The 17,021-nt window shown below is 40.2% G+C and overlaps 1 protein-coding gene across 20 annotated transcripts in view; it reads left to right on the forward strand.

The window, feature by feature from the left end:
• The window catches only part of TLE4 (TLE family member 4, transcriptional corepressor), a 148,808-nt gene that overhangs the window by 36,002 nt on the left and 95,785 nt on the right, over window positions 1–17,021 (forward strand). For 8 of the 20 annotated variants that reach the window (XM_084988418.1, XM_005660175.4, XM_084988411.1 and 5 more), the window contains exons 5-6: window positions 174–236; window positions 15,196–15,270. Coding sequence is in view for 9 of the 20 variants with exons in the window: in XM_005660175.4 (XP_005660232.1) it covers window positions 174–236; window positions 15,196–15,270 (138 nt within the window). In the remaining 11 variants the exon portion in view is untranslated. The remainder of the gene's footprint in view (window positions 1–173; window positions 237–15,195; window positions 15,271–17,021) is intronic. The other 12 variants (XM_084988446.1, XM_005660177.4, XM_084988452.1 and 9 more) reach the window with 2 other exon arrangements.

Consider the following 17,021-nt stretch of genomic DNA (forward strand, 5'->3'; position numbering starts at 1 on the left):
CTGCCTCCTTTTAATGGGCTTGCTGATGAGTTTTTCTTTTCCTTCGGAAATACACTAGCCTGAATATAAAGTGTGTTTTAATATCATCCTGTTAATATTTTGGGAATTTGTAACCGGCTGACTATTCTCTTTATTGCTTTCCTTTTTTTTTTTTTTTTTTTTTTTTTTTGCAGGCAGAGATTGTCAAGAGGCTGAATGCTATCTGTGCACAAGTCATTCCTTTCCTGTCTCAAGAGGTAAGACAGTTGGTTTCAAGCAGTGGGCTCGAAGGTACCATTTTAGTGGTTTTGCAGACAAAACTGACTCTTTGGCCTTATCTGTCTCTTGGTGTTTGTATTGCACGTTTCCGAAATACAATGTTCGCATTCCACCTTTACACCTTATTAACGTTCAGTGGAACAGAATTATGTTTATATAATGGCGTATTTTCTAATGTGCTAAGCAAAATTCAGTTGTTAAAATATTTCGCTGTCATTGGACGATGTATGTTGTTAAGAATTAATGACTTTATCATATTGGCAGCTACTAGGGGAGATTGAAAAATCACACAGAAGACAAGAGGTTGTTCTACACTTTTGTCATTGGGCATTAAGAGTTGGCAGAAGCTATATCAAATAGAAGGGCTTTACATAGGAAACAAACTAATGGAACTTTTGGCTAGTAGCTTTGAAAAAGTTACTTCTTATTACTTGATGAGGTCTTTATATTGTGGGTGCATTTGGGAAAAGACACACAAGATGAACTCAGTGGACTCTGCCCTGAGTGTCATGGCCTTCACGCTTCCAAGCCCAGGGGTGCAGCTCACTGGCTTTCTTCTGCTCCCACCAATGGAAGCTTGCATGCTGTCTGCAAATGCTCAGATAGTGGAATGAGATGGTGCATTTCTAGTGAGTGGTGGCTTCCTGGTGGCCTTTTTTTTTTTTTTTTTTTAACCCCCTTCTGTTTGCTTGCTTGCTTTTGGTAGTTAGAAAATTTAGGTGTACCAGCTGGAGAGAACTTTTGCTTCAGGATTACTGAATCCTTCATTTGCCTCAGGTAAGATCAGCTATGAGAAGGGAGAAATTAGTAAATGTTTTGTGACCACAGTGTTTGGTGTTTTGAGCTGGAAGGCACCAAGGCACTTTCCTCCTACCCTTCAGTTGTGTCACTGATTTTCAGGAGAGCAGTTCACCTGCCTGCCTGCCTGCCAGTAGGCATGCAGTGAACATTGGCGTGCAGCCAGTATTGGAGTGTACATGTGTGTTTTTGAATGTGGATCCCTATCTGACTTTTTACTTGGTCTGAACCGGGTAAGATAAGATCTCAGTAACCATGGATACCTTTCACATGGAATATATCTTTTGGGGGTGCTCAGATTCACAAATCGAGGACCTAACAAGTTAACATCCTGCATTCAGATGCTCTTCTGGATCACAAACAACAAAGGATATATTGTCTTTTGTCTCCTTTAGCCAGTGACCAAAAACCACACCCACTATATCCCCATTTTCCTGTTTCTACTCAGGATTGCTTATTGACTAGATTACATGGAGTGGTGAAGGAGAGGCAAGGGCCCTATTTGCATTTCTTTAGGAAATATGGTGGCCCTTTGTCTGATTCAGACCATTGTGTGTTTATTCTTAATTTTAGCATCTCTGCTTTATGTAAATGGAGAATGAGAAGAATTTTTTTTTCGTTTCTTTTTCGGCTGCACCCATGGCATATGGAAGTTCCTGGCTAGGGATTGAATCGTAAGCCGCACCTGTGAACTACAGTACAGCTGTGGCATTGCCAGATCTTTGACCCACTGCAAAGGGCCTGGAATGGAACCTGTAGTACTCCAGAGACAATGCCAGGTCCTTAACCTGCTGTGCCACAGTGGGAACTCCTAGTCATGACTGTGCAGGCTGAGGTGTCATACCCCGAGACAGATGGAAAAGTTGGAATTTTCCCTGGAGTGGAATTAGACTTGAGGCTTCTGCAGACATAGACCCCATGTAGAATCACTGGTAGAGCTTATTCCCTTGGCATTTGTACCAGATCTGTGGGGTTATGTTCAGATTTAGGAGGAGGTCTTAGGGGTGTTGGTGGAGCTAGCTGATTTGCCAGTAAGTCGTTTTCCCACGTGAGTTGTATTGTCTAGTAGGAACAGAATGTGTAATGGTGGTGTGCTGAACAAGACTGGATTGGAATTAATTGGCTAAGGAAGTCATACCCTGTAGAGGAAAGCCGTGGGGAGATACCGGCAACTTGTTTTCTTCTTTAAACTGGGAGGATAGGCATCATAATCTCACTACTTATTATTTATTTCCCTAATACTTTTGACATTTCTTGGTTGAGAAAGCCTTTGACATGTGTAATGAATAGCTTATGTCTTGGTTTTCTAAATCCTGATTCTATGTTTATCTCTTCTTCTGCTTGCTTTGAATTTAATTGGCTCTATTTTTTTAAGTTTCCTAAGGTGTGTCTTTCAATGTGTAGGCCACAGACATGTTTGTTCCTGTCCATTCTGGGCCTCTCTCCTGCTCACCTTGTTTCCTCTTTTGGGCATTCTGTGAGCATCACCCTCCTCGCTTCTACCCTGAGGCCAGATGGACTGTAATCTGGAGGGAGGAGGCAGGTTATTAGAGGAAGATGAATTCTATTTCCTGTCTCTTCAGAGGCATGGAAAATCACTCTTGCATGGCTGCGAGTGTCACTTGGTGCTAGGACTAAAGCTCTTGATCTGATTTTTTAACGCCATCTCTCTGTGTGACAGTCTTACTGCCAAAAACTGCAGCTGCAGCATTAGAATTTATTTTAAGATATTTTTATTTAAAAATTAAACGATCATTTAGGAAAAAGGATATTTCAAAGATGAATGCATAAGCCACAGGACAGTGGTTGGAGGGGGTTTTTTGGAGTTTGGCAAGAACAAGAGGTAAATTTATTTACATACATCTAGATAAGTCTTTTTAATTTAGCTCCCATGTGCCAATTAAAGTAGCTGCTTTAGGAGTTCCCGTTGTGGCACAGTGGTTAATGAATCTGACTAGGAACTATGAGGTTGCGGGTTCGGTCCCTGCCCTTGCTTAGTGGGTTAAGGATCTGGCGTTGCTGTGAGCTGTGGTCTAGGTCACAGACGCGGCTCGGATCCCGCGTTGCTGTGGCTCTGGCATAGGCCGGTGGCTACAGCTCCAATTCAACCCCTAGCCTGGGAGCCTCCATATGCAGCCAGAGCGGCCCAAGAAATGGCAAAAAGACCAAAAATAAATAAATAAATAAAGTACCTGCTTTATATTGCTTGTGACTAGTGTATCACATTTGCTAAAATTAAAAAAAAGTAGTGTACAGAATGACAACTCTTAGGTAAATTTAGTTTTAACTGCAAGACCTTTTCTTTTGAAATAAGTTTATAATTGTAGCTCAAGAACTTGAAGTGTGTCTATGTACGTTAACAATCAGAGAAAAGTATTTTCCCATTAGATTTCACTGAAACACTTAAAAAAAATTACAGCCAGTGTCTCTTTTACTGATGTGCTTGTTGTACTCACAGCTACTTCCAAAGTCCCAGGCTTTAAACAGAGATACTGCCAACTCTTTTCATTAAGTGAGTAACCATCACTTACAGTTCGTAAAATTTCACAGGATCTTTAAAATCAGGATTTAGAGAAATTTTTGGTATGAGTCCTCCTCCTATCTGAAGCTCTTTTTTTTCCCACCTTCCTTTGGCTTTTAGGAATGGGTAAGACTGATCTTATTCTGCTGCTCTCCGATTTCTTCTTTAAAAGGCAGATCTCAAAGTAGCAATTGGAAAGTTCTTCTCTATCTCACTTGGGGTCTCTTTTGCTGAGAAGGAATTATAATCAGCTTCCTATTGGCAATTCCATGAGCAAGAGATGGCCAAGGCTAATGACAATGATGACAGTCATATCTGGGTCAAGCCCTGGCCTCCTTGTTAAAAACTGCATGGCTTACCATAATCTAGTTGAGCTGGGTGATCTTTAGCAAGTGATTTGCCTCTTAAAGTCTTAGTTTCCTCATCTGTAGGATGAAGTTAATAGTAGCATAGAACACCTATGATGGCTGTGAGGCTTACTTGGCACTGTACATGCGCAGCCCAGCACATAGTAATAAGCAGCTCCTGATGTTGACCAGCATTTGCACTCATTGCAGTGATAGCAGCCAAGAATCTCTTAAGTTCCCTTTTGAGAGAACGTAGACCTGGCCCTCCTCTTTCAGTCATTGCCTTTCAGAAGAATGTGAATCCTCTCTAATGTCCTTGCAGAGGAAGAAAGTAGAAATTAAAACAACCCAGAGCTGTGAATTAGCTAAAAAATCTCAGTGAGGCACATTAGGTAGCCCCAAAGGTGACTCTCTCCTAGCTCCAAAAATGAGCTTCCCAATAAACAGCTGACTCTCTCCAGCCAGCAGGCATAGATCTAAAAGATGACAACTCTTCAAGGTGTTCAACCTTTAGAGCTTACCTCAGAAGATGTAATGATTTTTAGATAAGGGCTGTGTTTTACCCACAGAGCTATCCAGAAAGACAGATTTTTCAATCCACTTGGGGACTGTCTATCTTCAAAATACCTGGTGGCTTAGCTGAGGTTAGTTCTGTTTTTTACAAGTAGTCTGTGGGTGGGCTCACTTTTTTCATCAGTGATTTTAGGATATAGCTTGCAGACCCATAGACCTTGAGCAAAATTGAAGAAGGCCAGTAAGTACTGACTTGTCTCCAGTGCTCACCCCTCCCCCCTTTGCAAGGAACATACATTTAAGGAGATTCTAAATGTAGATTGAAAACTACGCTCCACACCCTGGCAGCAAGGCACAGTGTTTCCGCTAATTTGGAATCAAACCAATTCTGCCTATTACTGGCTTTATATTGAGAAATTTGATCTCTCTGAGCCTTAATATCCCTATGAGTGGTAAGTACCCCATCTTTATAGTGTATATTATGTGTTTTAAAAAAGTAAAGCATTGTTTGGGATAGTAAATGCCAGGTATATGCTTATTTGTATGTTTGTTTTTATACCTTTTCTGGGAAATGGGTTTTTGGGTCCCAAGACATTTGGAGAGGAAGGACTTGGTAAAAACTGGGAAGAGGTGAAGTTAATATTTCCAAATGGGTTGGCTGGCGGTCTTCCTATGAAATGAGCTAGGCCCAAAGCTCCAGGGGTTGTTTCCAGCAGTGGGCATTTAGCTCCACACAGGTGATCTGTCAGAACAAAGGGAAGATTTTAGTTTTTTGGAGGGCGAGTAAGCATCGTTTTATTAGATTAAGCATGAAATAAGTATTGGGCACTAGCTGAGGACTTGGTTTGGAGTACAGTTGTACTTTTTGGACTCATTTTCCCCCCTGGATTATGCTAGTTTATTTTCGGGTTGGTCAGGGTATGTTTCTTAATGAACAACAGGGTGTTCCTAAAATCTTTGAGAATTTCAAACCCCTAACAGGCTATATAGGTCAGTAGGTGATAATGTATTACATGATAGTTGAAAGTCTTTTTTTCCCCAGAGTACCATATGTATTTTTCAGAAACTTGTTGCTCCCCTAACAAGGAGCAGAGTTCTGTGCAAGAGTTGTGTTATGCATAGGCAGTTTGATAAGAGCCTGAGGTCAGGTGGACTTGGGGCCGGATCCTGGCTCAGCTGTTTGCTTCTTTTATCATGTTGAGCACAATTCTTTACTCTTCTGGGCTTCAGTTTCCTCATCCGGAAAATGGGACACCTGCCCTGTAGGGTGTCTGTGATAATGTAAAGGACCTAGCTGGGTGTTAGACTGCTTTAACCAAGATCAAAGGAGTAGTGTTTTAGGCATGATAAAAGCTTGTTTTTCTCTTACATGACAGTTTACATAGAAGCAGCTGTAGCTAATTTGGTGACTCCATGATGCTGTAAACTCAAATTCCTTCTATATTGCTGTTCATCTCCCTAGTACTACCAGATCCTGCCTCAGCTAGAAGGAACGATGAGAGAGGACATGGACTTTTTCTAAATTTTAAGGGCATGATGTGATTGATACTCACAGTTTTGCTTTCTTTGCAGTGGCCGATAATCTTGTTACCTGCCCTTAGCTAGCGGTAAGGGAGATGTGGAAATGCCTGTTACCAACCAGGGTTCTTGGCCTTCCTTAATCAATAGAAATTGCTAAAAAGCCAGACAGGAAATTATTGGGGCAGCAGGAGGGAGTGAAAACAAGTAGCAGGTTCCCCTGCTTGCTCCTCACTGGTGGAGTATGGGGGTGGGGCTGGTTCCTTATATGAGATGAGAGTAGAGGCGGGTCCAGCCCTTGGGCAAGAGGGGTAGTTTAGATGGTGGTGTTCTGTGCAGGGGACACATGCACCCTGGTTTTATACATGGTATCCTGCTTCTGCTCCCAGCTTTTCAGAAGTGGCAGTTGGGTTTTTGGTCTTTTTGTATCTTGTTGTAGATAACTTATGAGTATTCATGCAGTTATTTTTAGCCCCATTTGGTTTCTTTGTTTTTTTTTTGTTTGTTTTTGCTGGAGGAGTTGTTTGTCCAGGTGCAAACATTGCAGCAAAGGATCCCAGGTCCCAGTCTGCCTCACACCTACCTATAACTAATACCTGATGCTAATGTAAGAGAAAGAGAATAGCAAGGGACAACTAGCTATTGCTTCTAGGCACATTCTGTGCATAAAATAAAAATAGTGACCACTATTGCCAGTGTTGGAGTCCCCAGGTGGCCTAGTGGGTTAAGGATCTGGCCTTGTCACTGTGGCACAGGTTCAATCCCTGGCCCAGGAACTTGCAGCATGCTGTGGGTGTGACTCTCCCCCATTAAAAAAAAAAAAAAAAAAAAAATTAGTGCCAGTGTTGATTTGAAGGGAGGTAATATTGAACTACTGGTGTTTCTACATGACAAACTAGCTCTGACTGTATAATCAGCTCAGGTCATATGTTATCACATAAAATATAAAACAAAGCATAGTTCGTGTTATAGAAGTTTCCTCATAGAAGGTCTGCACTGTAAGGAAAATGTCACCCATCAGGTATTACCATTCGTAGATGCACGGGGAGGAACCCACATGGACCATGATGGGCCCTGTGGGCCAGCTAGGTCTAGATACACAGCTTATGTTTAAGCCTCTATTTTGAAAAACAAAGATTTTTGAAGACACCTCTCAATTGGCAGAGGGGATATAGCAGATCACACATAGGCCTGTAATAAACTTGTTGGAAGGAAAATGCTGCTTGAAGCTGGAACAGTTATTGTTAAAGAAATGTATTCTAAGTGGAACATTTGTGAATAAAGTTCTTTTCCCCTTATCTATCTCAGACATACTCTCTTGTGCATATATATTGTCCTTTAACTGGAGAAAAAGAGATCAAGATTTTTGACAAATCGTGGAAGATATGTTGGCTAAATCATTCCCAGTTTTCTGGAATTTTAAGACATCTCAGAAAAAGTAGCTTAGCAGCTTGATTGTTTTGCAGCATCAAATGTGATCAAACTTGATCCATCTTTTTTTTTTTTTTTTTAAAGAGACGCACCTGTGCCATATGGAAGTTCCTAGGCTAGTGATCAAATTAGAGCTGCAGGGGCTGGTCTACACCACAGCCACAGCAACGCCAGATCCTTAGTGCAGCAAGTGGGGCCAGGGATCGAACCCACATCCTCATGGATACTAGTCAGGTTTGTTACCATTGAACCACAGAGGGAAATCCAAACTTTATCAGTTATTAATGTTTTGAGCCTCAAACCATTTCCAAACCATAGCCTGCAGTAACCTGAAATGCATGTACCGTACTGAAGAGGGAACAGAAAGTGGTTCCTTAAGACAAAGGGCTTCCTAATTCTTATTTATTAAACCATGGTCATCTATAAATTTGGAGAAATGCCATTATCCATCTTTAATCTTATCAGCAGATTGTTAACAACTTGTTTCTAGTTATTTAATGAAGAGGAGGATGGATATTGCCTTCCTCCCCTAGTTCTCTGCAATCCTACCATTAAGTTTTCTTGTTTGCTCTGTTCTGTGAGCAAAAGCAGGCTGCCTAGAAGCTGTGGAGGAGCCTAGATTGGAGTGAGCAGCTCTTTTTTCTTCCTTGTATCTGGATATAAAGAAATGGAACAAAGAATTTGAATCATTCTTTTGCCCATGTTTAACAGAAACTCTGATCATTCTAGAATTTTTAGGAGTGAAACTTTTAAGCCTCTTTCTACTTTTACTTTAGTATTTACCTAGAGAAAAGGGAACATTCCAACCTAAACGCTTTTCGGTGCAAATTTAATTTTAACTCAAAACTGTGTTTTTATTGCCTTGTTAGCTTCTGTAATGAGTAGTATCAAGTAGTTGTGCTGTCCCCAGAATTCTGTAGATTTATTCGGGTGTTCTACATTATATTTAAATAGTGGAAAATAATGCACAGTTACATAATAGTAATAATATGCATTTGTTTAAATTCCAGTAGGCAAAAAATAGCCAGTCAAATCAAGTGATAACATGAATTTCTATTTTGGACTTTCCATAAATTTAGTGCTTTTAATTTAATGGAAAACAAACCCTTTCACTGAGTTATGAGATATGGTTGTATCTCAAGTACTATTTATTTGGCACCTGGATTAATATAGTCCTGAATTATTCTGAGTCACATTTTGCATGTATAAAATAATTGTAAAATAGAAGTTGAAAAATATAATCAGTCACTTTCATATGGTGCCTTAGGGAGGAAATGAACAAAATACTGTGGTTATATGCGCTGGTGGCAGTGTTCTCGCCTCATAATGGCACCAGGTTAACTGTCTTATTGCTTGTTAACTTTGTAAGGAATCAATGGCTTGTGATAACATGGTTTGTTATAGGAGAGCTCAGCTGAAATCACCAGAGATCCCCTGATAAGTATGCAGGGACACCTGCAAGACCATCTTCTGAGATCATTTATTAAGTGCCAGCAGCCTTTATAGGACAGGTCTGCTTCCTAGTCAAGGCCATTTTATCAGTGCTGGTAATGTGTTATGACAGTGCCGTTTATCTAGGGAATGTCCTAAAATGACTAAACACCCGATTGGGGTTATAGAGGATTTGGACCAGTTTTCTAATTTTTACATCAGACAGCTTTTCATTTAAAATACATAATTTTTGGAAGTTCCCCTGTGGCGCTGCAGGTTGTGGATCTAGAATTGTCATAGCTGTGGTGCAGGTTGCAACTTGGGTGCTGGTTCAATCCCTGGCTTGGGGAAATTCCATGTACTATAACTGCAGCCAAAAAAATTAATTAATTATTATTATTATTATTATTTTTAACAATACTGCATGAGGCATCACAGAGCCTAACCCTGACCCATGTTCCATGGTTCACTAATTGCCTTGTTCTGCATGACTGCATGGTTTGGTTGACATTTGGATATTTGGTTAGATCCTTATGGTAGCATTGTGTCCTGCTCCCCTTCAGGAAATGAAAGATGGTTCTCAGGAAGGAGGACTTTTTTTCTGCAGGTTTCAATGTGATCCTCCTTCCTGAGGTAGCAATGCCAGGACTTATCTCTGTGTGTCTGGGAAAAAAAAAAAAAAAAAATTAGTGTATATTTGAGAGACTGACTCATTTCTTTGACTTTTAGGTAATATTGGATAATTATTACCGGAACTAAGCTTTAAAGTACCTTAAGGTAGAGTTGCATTGTTCAGTATAGCAGTTATAGACATATGTGGCTATCTAGATTTAAGTTAAGTTTAATTATTAAGTTAAATATGGTTAAAAAATTCAGTTTCTCAGTCCCATTAATCACATTTTGGGTGCATCCACCAATATGCAGTTAGTCATTAGAGCACAGATCTAGGACATTTCCACCATTGCAGAAAGTTCTGTTGGAAAACTCTGGACTTGTAGAGCTCATTGGCCCTATCAGTGAAGAATGTGAGAACAGAGAAGACAAGGCCAAATGGTCAGTATGAGAAAGACTTGGATATTTCCCAAGGTGTCTCCTGAGAGCCTAACCCCAAGCCCATAGCCAAAGTTGTTTGGAAAGTTTTGCTTACACATAGTCACCTTCTTTTGAGATTGGAAGCTCTGAGGAGACCATCAGTTAGCCAGGTATTAGCCAGATTAAACCTTTTGAGCTTTTATGTTTTATTTTATATGAGTAATACTTAATTTTTTGTGGGACTTACATTCCTTGGGAAAGTCTGACTATGGAGTTTTGGTTAAATTTAAAGCTTATTTGTGTTAACTTGGTGGAATTGCTGAAAAAAGGCATAGCAGGTTTTTTAGCCTACCTAATGGACATGGGGTGACACTTTGACTTGGCTTTGATCTTCTCAGAATCAAATTGTGTCTCATCACAGTGAGGACAACAAGAGGAGTAGCCAGAAGTATGAGTGGCTTAGAGCCAGTGGCCTGGGGATATTTAACCTGGAATAGAGAAAATTGAAAACATACATTGTACCATTTTAAAATACTTGAAGTTGACTGCAATGGAAGAGAATTTGGAGACAGAGTTGGGTAGGAAGAAGTTGAGTCCATATCCTAAAACGGAAAAAGTTTGTCCATGAGTTCGTGATTTCAGGCCTTAAAATCTTTCATTGGCCCTCTGTTTTCCCTCCAGTCTGGCTCACCTCCTGGCCATCCAGCTTCTTCTTTACTCTTCCCAGCTCCATCTTAGTAAATGCAGAACTGATAGCACTTAGCAGCTTAACAAATTTTAATAAAAATAAAATTCCTGCCAGAGTCAAGTTCAGCTTCTTTGCATGTCATGCAAAACTTTTCACCGTTTGGCCTTCTCCTGACAGATTTCACTTCCCTCTAGAACGTGGTTCTATAGAGTATGCCTACACCATACTCAGATGATTTCAAATGCTTGCTTTCGTTGTTCTTTTTGCGAATGCTTCTTCCACTTTAAAGAATTTTCCATGTGTGCCTTGCCGTACCCAAGAAGGTCCTCAAAATCCTGCTTTGGTCTCTCTAACTTTGTCCCCCACCCTACTCTCCTCCAGTCACACATACTTTTTCTTCCTTGATAGACAAGCTTCTTTATCATTCAGAGGCCTTATCCAAACTGTTCCTTATGCCTCCAGTTCTTTTCTCCTTGCTTTCCACTTAGAGAACTCCTCAAATATTTCTGGTCTCAGTTGTCAGATCCACTTCCTTATGGGATGTTCCTCCAGTTGTAAGTTTTGATGAGGTATTTCTCTGAGTGATTTGTGTGGCATCCTGTCATTTTCTTCATGAAAATTACCCTCCAATTGTAGTTATAAAGTGTCTTGATTGTTATTAATTCAGTGTCTTGTTCTTTTATCTCAGTTCCTACCACAGTGCTTAGCACACAGTAGGTGCTTGATAAATAATTGAATGAGTGAATAGGAAAGCAAAGTCTTTCCTGATGCCCCAGGAAGTATGCTGACCATTCCTGCCTAAGTGCCTTCCCTAGCACTTTCAATCCTGCATTCCTGTGTTGTAAGATGCTCTATGTGAATTGTGTGCCTGTGTGTGGAAGTGGGAGGCATTTATCTCTTGCTCACTTTTGTATCTCCATGTGTTAGGATAAGAATCCTAGTTCATTTTACATATCTGTCCTTACTACCCTATATTACCCCTATCAATAAGAGGGATAGTGGAGTTCCTGTCGTGGCTCAGTGGGTAACGAATCTGACTAGGAACCATGAGGTTGCGGGTTCGATGCCTGGCCATGCTCAGGGGTTAAGGATCTGGCGTTGCCGTGAACTGTGGTGTAGGTCGCAGATGCGGCTCAGATCCGGCGTAGGCTGGTGGCTACAGCTCGGATTGGACCCTTAGCCTGGGAACCTCCGTATGCCGCGGGAGCAGCCCAAAGAAATGGCAAAAAGACCAAAAAAAAAAAAAAAAAAAAAAAAAATTACAAATCACAGTATTTTTGAAGAATAAATACTTGAGCTTTTTTTTCTTTTCTTTTCGAAATCCTAGTTAGAGGCTTCTCTCAGAGACCTTTGGGCTTGTTAATACATTCCTGGTGGCACTTTATTTGATGGTGCTAGTAGAGAGTTCAGACTGGGAGCTCATATCTGAGTGAGCAGCTTGAGCAATGAGAGAGGCCACTGAACTCTTCCTCCTACAGATTTACTGGGGCTGGAGTGGCTGTCACCACTTGTGGCGAGGCCACAGAGGGGATCAGCAGGAAGTGGGAGAGGAAATGAGATGTGGGTGGAGTGGGAGGAGAGGAGCAAATGGGGAAGGGAGAGTGAAGGGGGGCGGGGAGATGGCAGACATAATGGGAAAGCCATCACAGCTCTAAGAAGTCGTGAAAAACTTGCCGTATTTTCTGAGTCAGAGAGCTTATATGTTAAAATTCAAAAGTGAAAAAAAGGTGCCTCTTTGGGTCTGATTATGAGAGTACTTTGGGCTTCTTCCTCCAGTGTTCACTTTTTTCTTCAGTGATCATTTGCTATTCCTCGTGCTACTGTGTGGCTGAGTGAGCAATGTCAGAGTGTTTCTGGTGCTTTGAGAGCATGTAGGGAAGGAGGCATTCTTTGCCTTAGGGAGCTTCTGTTCAAAAAAATCCTTAAGCACTGTATGATTCACAGTTGTAAGCAGAAAAAGAGAAGTAAAATTCTAAACTACAGGTAAAGTTCAGATGTGGTATTAGCCCATGGCCATTGCCATGAGTGAAAAGGAAAGAGCTGAATCATGACTTCCATTGTCATTTTAGCTTTTTAGCAAGAGTTTCTGTAAAAGCATCTAATGTCAGTGTTACGGTTCACTGGTGTGTTTCTGTTTTTTTAAATATATGTGCTTGATTTTAATGCCAAGTCAGAAAGATATCCCTACTGCCTAAGGCATATTTGCTCATCTTGGCAGTTGGAATCCAGTTTATGAAGCAGGAGTTGAGTGATCTTCATGGTAGAAAGGCCCTAACTAGATGTATTTTCTGCATCTCTGTCTCTGTCCTTTGAATACTTAATGTAAAGGAGATGATATTTCAGTGATGTGGAGGTATTTCAGCAATATATAGAAATGACACAAGAGTAGGAGCTTTTAAAAACTTTAGTTGAATGAATGCTTGAATGAAATGAGAGAGATGCATGTTGGATATGTGTACATGTGTTCCTTTGGTTTTCAGTTTCTTGGAAGTTTTGAGCAGCCATTGTTGAGTGTTGCAAAGTAAAAGGTGGGAAAGTCCATAAAAATTTTTGTCTGTAAACTCACTTTGAGTATTAGATAATTCCTGGGGTTGTCCTGTATGTTGTCTTTTTCTCTGTTTTCCAGTTTTCACTACCCTGACAACCAGATTTGTCCTAAATCTAAACTTGGGCTCTGTGCTTGGCACTTGGTAGGTGCTCGGTAAACATGGATGGTCAGGCTGGCCTCAAGGGAGAGCTACTGTTATTTGGCCATTTTATTGACTGCATCTCTATTCCTTTTAGTGTGTTCATGAGCCTTTAGGATGTTCACTTCAGAGAAAGATGAAAATGAATTATTTCACTTCAACAAACATTTTATTAGTGAGGGCAAATGGAGATACCTAAAGATTTTGGGATTGCCTTTTAAGCCCTTGTTTTGAAATGCTCTTAAAATTAAAAAAAAAAAAAAATCACGGTATGTAGTTTAATGCTTAGAGTCCATTAAAAGTGTAAAATGCAGTGATTTGACAGTAAAATGCAGATTATTTGACAGTTTTCTTTGCATTATTCATAGGCATAAAATATAATATCTATTAGGAAATCAGGGGACACATCCATGTAGATAAACGAATTAAGAGCAGTTTCCAGTGTTCCCGTCGTGGTGCAGCAGAAACAAATCTGACTAAGAACCATGAGGTTGCAGGTTCAATCCCTGGCCTTGCTCAGTGGATTAAGGATCCAGCATTGTCGTGAGCTGTGGTGTAGGTCACAGATGCGGCTTAGATCCCGCGTGGCTGTGGCTGTGGCATAGGCCAGCGGCTACAGCTCCAATTAGACCCCTAGCCTGGGAACCTCCATATGCCACAGGTGTGGCCCTGAAAACACCAAAAAAAATTGAAAAAGAGCAGTTTCCCTTCCCACATCACCTTCCCTACTGCTCCTGTACCACTGGGAAGTAGAAATAGTAGTCACTCTAGTTAATCCCAGTAACTGTGTATTTGGGGGTTTTGGAATGTAGTACCAGGTAGGTCAGGTGGAATTTCATGTATAACTGCTGGTGTAGCTCTCTCTATGTATTAAGCATTATGATAGATGAGTTCATACTCACTTCAGATCAGTACATAATGTTAGTAACTTTCTCACTTGGAATCAACTAAAATAAGACTTCCCAGCCACACAGAGGAGTACTTGTTCCACAGCACAGTCTCTTTGGCTCTTCATTTACTAAACCAATTGAAAAGAGTCCAGAAGATACCTATTTTAGACCAGATTTGAGTGTGTATGTACTAGAGTGTTCAAGTGTATTTAGTTGGGAATAATATTTACATTTTGGGAGTACTTGTATAAGCCCTTGTGTGTGTCCAGATGTGAATGCCTCCATGTAGAGACTTCTGTGCTGTTTAATTTTTCTAATATTACAAAAATTATTGATATCAGATCTTGCTCATTCTCTTTAGAGCTGAATCGTGATCAGAAGGATTTTTTCCTATACTATCCACCCTTAGTTTTCAAAAGAAAAGTAATTTAAACTCGTAAGTTTAAGTTTTCCTATTGCATTTAAAAGAAATACCTGAAGTCCCTTGACTGTACTGCTGGCAGGAGTTGTACATTTTTAATATCTTTTAAATATGCAGCACTTCATGACAGGAATGAAAATATGAGCGCTTTTTTTTTTTTTTTAGCATTTACAGAGGAAACATAAATATTAAATTCTTTATGTCCTTCTAGTGTCTTCTCTAACAAATACATGGTAAAAAATTTAAAAATAAGTACTAGTAGGAAACATTTTCAAAACATGTTTTATGTAGGTGGTAGGGATGCAAAGAAAGCAGGTGGGATGGATTGTGTTGTTTCGTTAGTATCAGTGGAAGATGTATTAAAGTGCACCACAAACTTGAAAGTAAAGTTTAAGCTGCTTCTACCAGTTGTAAGGGAGCATCCTTCAGGGGGGCGTAGGGATGATCCCTGCAGTTGGATGTCCATTTACTGCTCAGCACTCTAGGCACAGAGGTACCCCAGGCATTTAGTTACCCACCACCCAGGGCTTTAATTTGCCATATGGAGACCCCTGAATCATGTTTTGCATGTAAGTAAAGGTAGAGGACATGTTAGGAAAAGCTGTTCTTGACTGACTAGAAAACAAATAATTGTATTCTGTTTCTGATCTTCATTTATAGCACCAGCAACAAGTGGTGCAGGCTGTGGAACGGGCCAAGCAGGTGACCATGGCAGAACTGAACGCCATCATTGGGGTACGTGGCCTTTCCATTTTAGCTCTGATCATCTTAGTGTTTGTCATCAGCTCTCTGTTGCTCTCCTTTAAAATTTTGTTCAGTCACAGGGGCAAAAGGCACTAGATTACCACAGAGTGAAATGAAGCACTTTGCCTTCAATCTCACATGAAGTTTGATGGCTACCTTAGAAACTGGACACAGTCTCACTAATTCAGGTTGACGTCTTCCTGAGAATTCTCCCTCTAAGGAGACTGGGTAGTTCTTTTTCATAATATTTCTTTCCTTTCCAATCAGCCTCTGCTGCTAGCCTATGCCAGAAAAAATACCCAGATTGCCCTGCTGTTAAAATGACCTGATTTCTTTTATCTTTCCCCAAATATAGAATATCTTAATATCATTTTTAGTGAAATGTACATTTTTGCATCTCCCTGCTACTTATTCTTCATCCCCTGTGATGAGTGGTTCTTAAGAACTAGTGTCCATTTGTAGTAGAAATAATAGATGAACTACACCTTTTTGCAAAATCAGTGGCCCAGTTAGAAACTCCTTCGTAGTACCATTAATGTTGCATAGAAACCTTGCTGGAATTCGTGGGTCTGAGCAATCATTCCAACTCCACTTATATTTTTGTTCTCCCAGCTTAAGGTAACAAGTAGTGAAATAAGGTGCTAAAACTTAGCAATAATAAAGGCAAGAAATATTAGCTGAAAAGAGCACAGTATTCACATCTCTTTTGTGCAGCTGGTACAAGCAGTTCCTTAGATTCTAATGAAGACACTACGACTGTACTTTCCTCTCTCTGCCCCCTCCCAAATACTTTCTTTTGTGTATAGATTATACACAAAAGTCTTTCCTCTTTTTTCCCCTCAGTGTATCAAACACACTTTGAAATGCTAATTATTCCATTTACTTTCATTAAAATTCAAATTGCTGAGTGAAGATGCGGATAAGGGTCGCCTGATAATCAATCTGAAGTGAAGATATTGCTTCAATTATGCCTCTGTCTTTTAGCAAGGAAATCAGAACTCTGAGATGACTGCTGAAGGTGGTGGAGCAATAGTCTGATTGTAGCTTGTTTTTTAATGGGCTATTTTGAGCTCTATTTTGTGTCCCTCTGACCACAAGAAAATACCGGTAGTAAATTAGAAGACATAATAAAATGGAAAAGAGTAACCTTTATTTCCTCAGAAGTGTCTCTTGGAAAGAAGAGGCTGAATCAGAACAAGCCATATAGAGATTCATTTGCTGTACATTTTCTGTGTTCCAGGGGTTGGGGAGAGATGAGAGATGAATTCATTTCATAATTAGTTTTTATTTCCAAAAATTCCAGAGAACAGCAGTGTAATACATTTGTTAAAATATTGAGAGAGCTTGAATTTTAAAGTTAGTGTGTATGCATATACCAGCTGTGTTTGCTTGAAGCAAGCGTTGTGTTGCTGTTGGGATATATTTTGGTTACCAAATCTCCCAAGGTCACTGGGGATAGGACCTTTGTTTTTCACCCATGATTTACTGTCTGTTGTGGGAGAGAATGCATGGGTGAGGACCCCTTGAGAGCTCACTGGGTCCTTTCTGGCTTGGTGTTTATTGCCGCATGAACTGCTAAAATACAGGTAGCCATCCTACCTTATGTCTGGTTGGCAGCCTTTTCTAGGAAAACAGAATGCTTTTATGTTTCTTTTTGGAGGCTTATTAGTTATGTCTGTACAGTGGCAAGATTAATCGAAATCGAAACCACATTGTTTTGTGTTGGATGTTGCTTGAAAATA

The sequence above is a fragment of the Sus scrofa genome, chromosome 1 (assembly GCF_054392235.1).
Source record: "Sus scrofa isolate SSC_HxYL_T2T_F1_AM1 chromosome 1, Sscrofa_HxYL_maternal_Yorkshire_Landrace_v2.0, whole genome shotgun sequence".
NCBI classification, from domain to species: Eukaryota; Metazoa; Chordata; class Mammalia; order Artiodactyla; family Suidae; genus Sus; species Sus scrofa.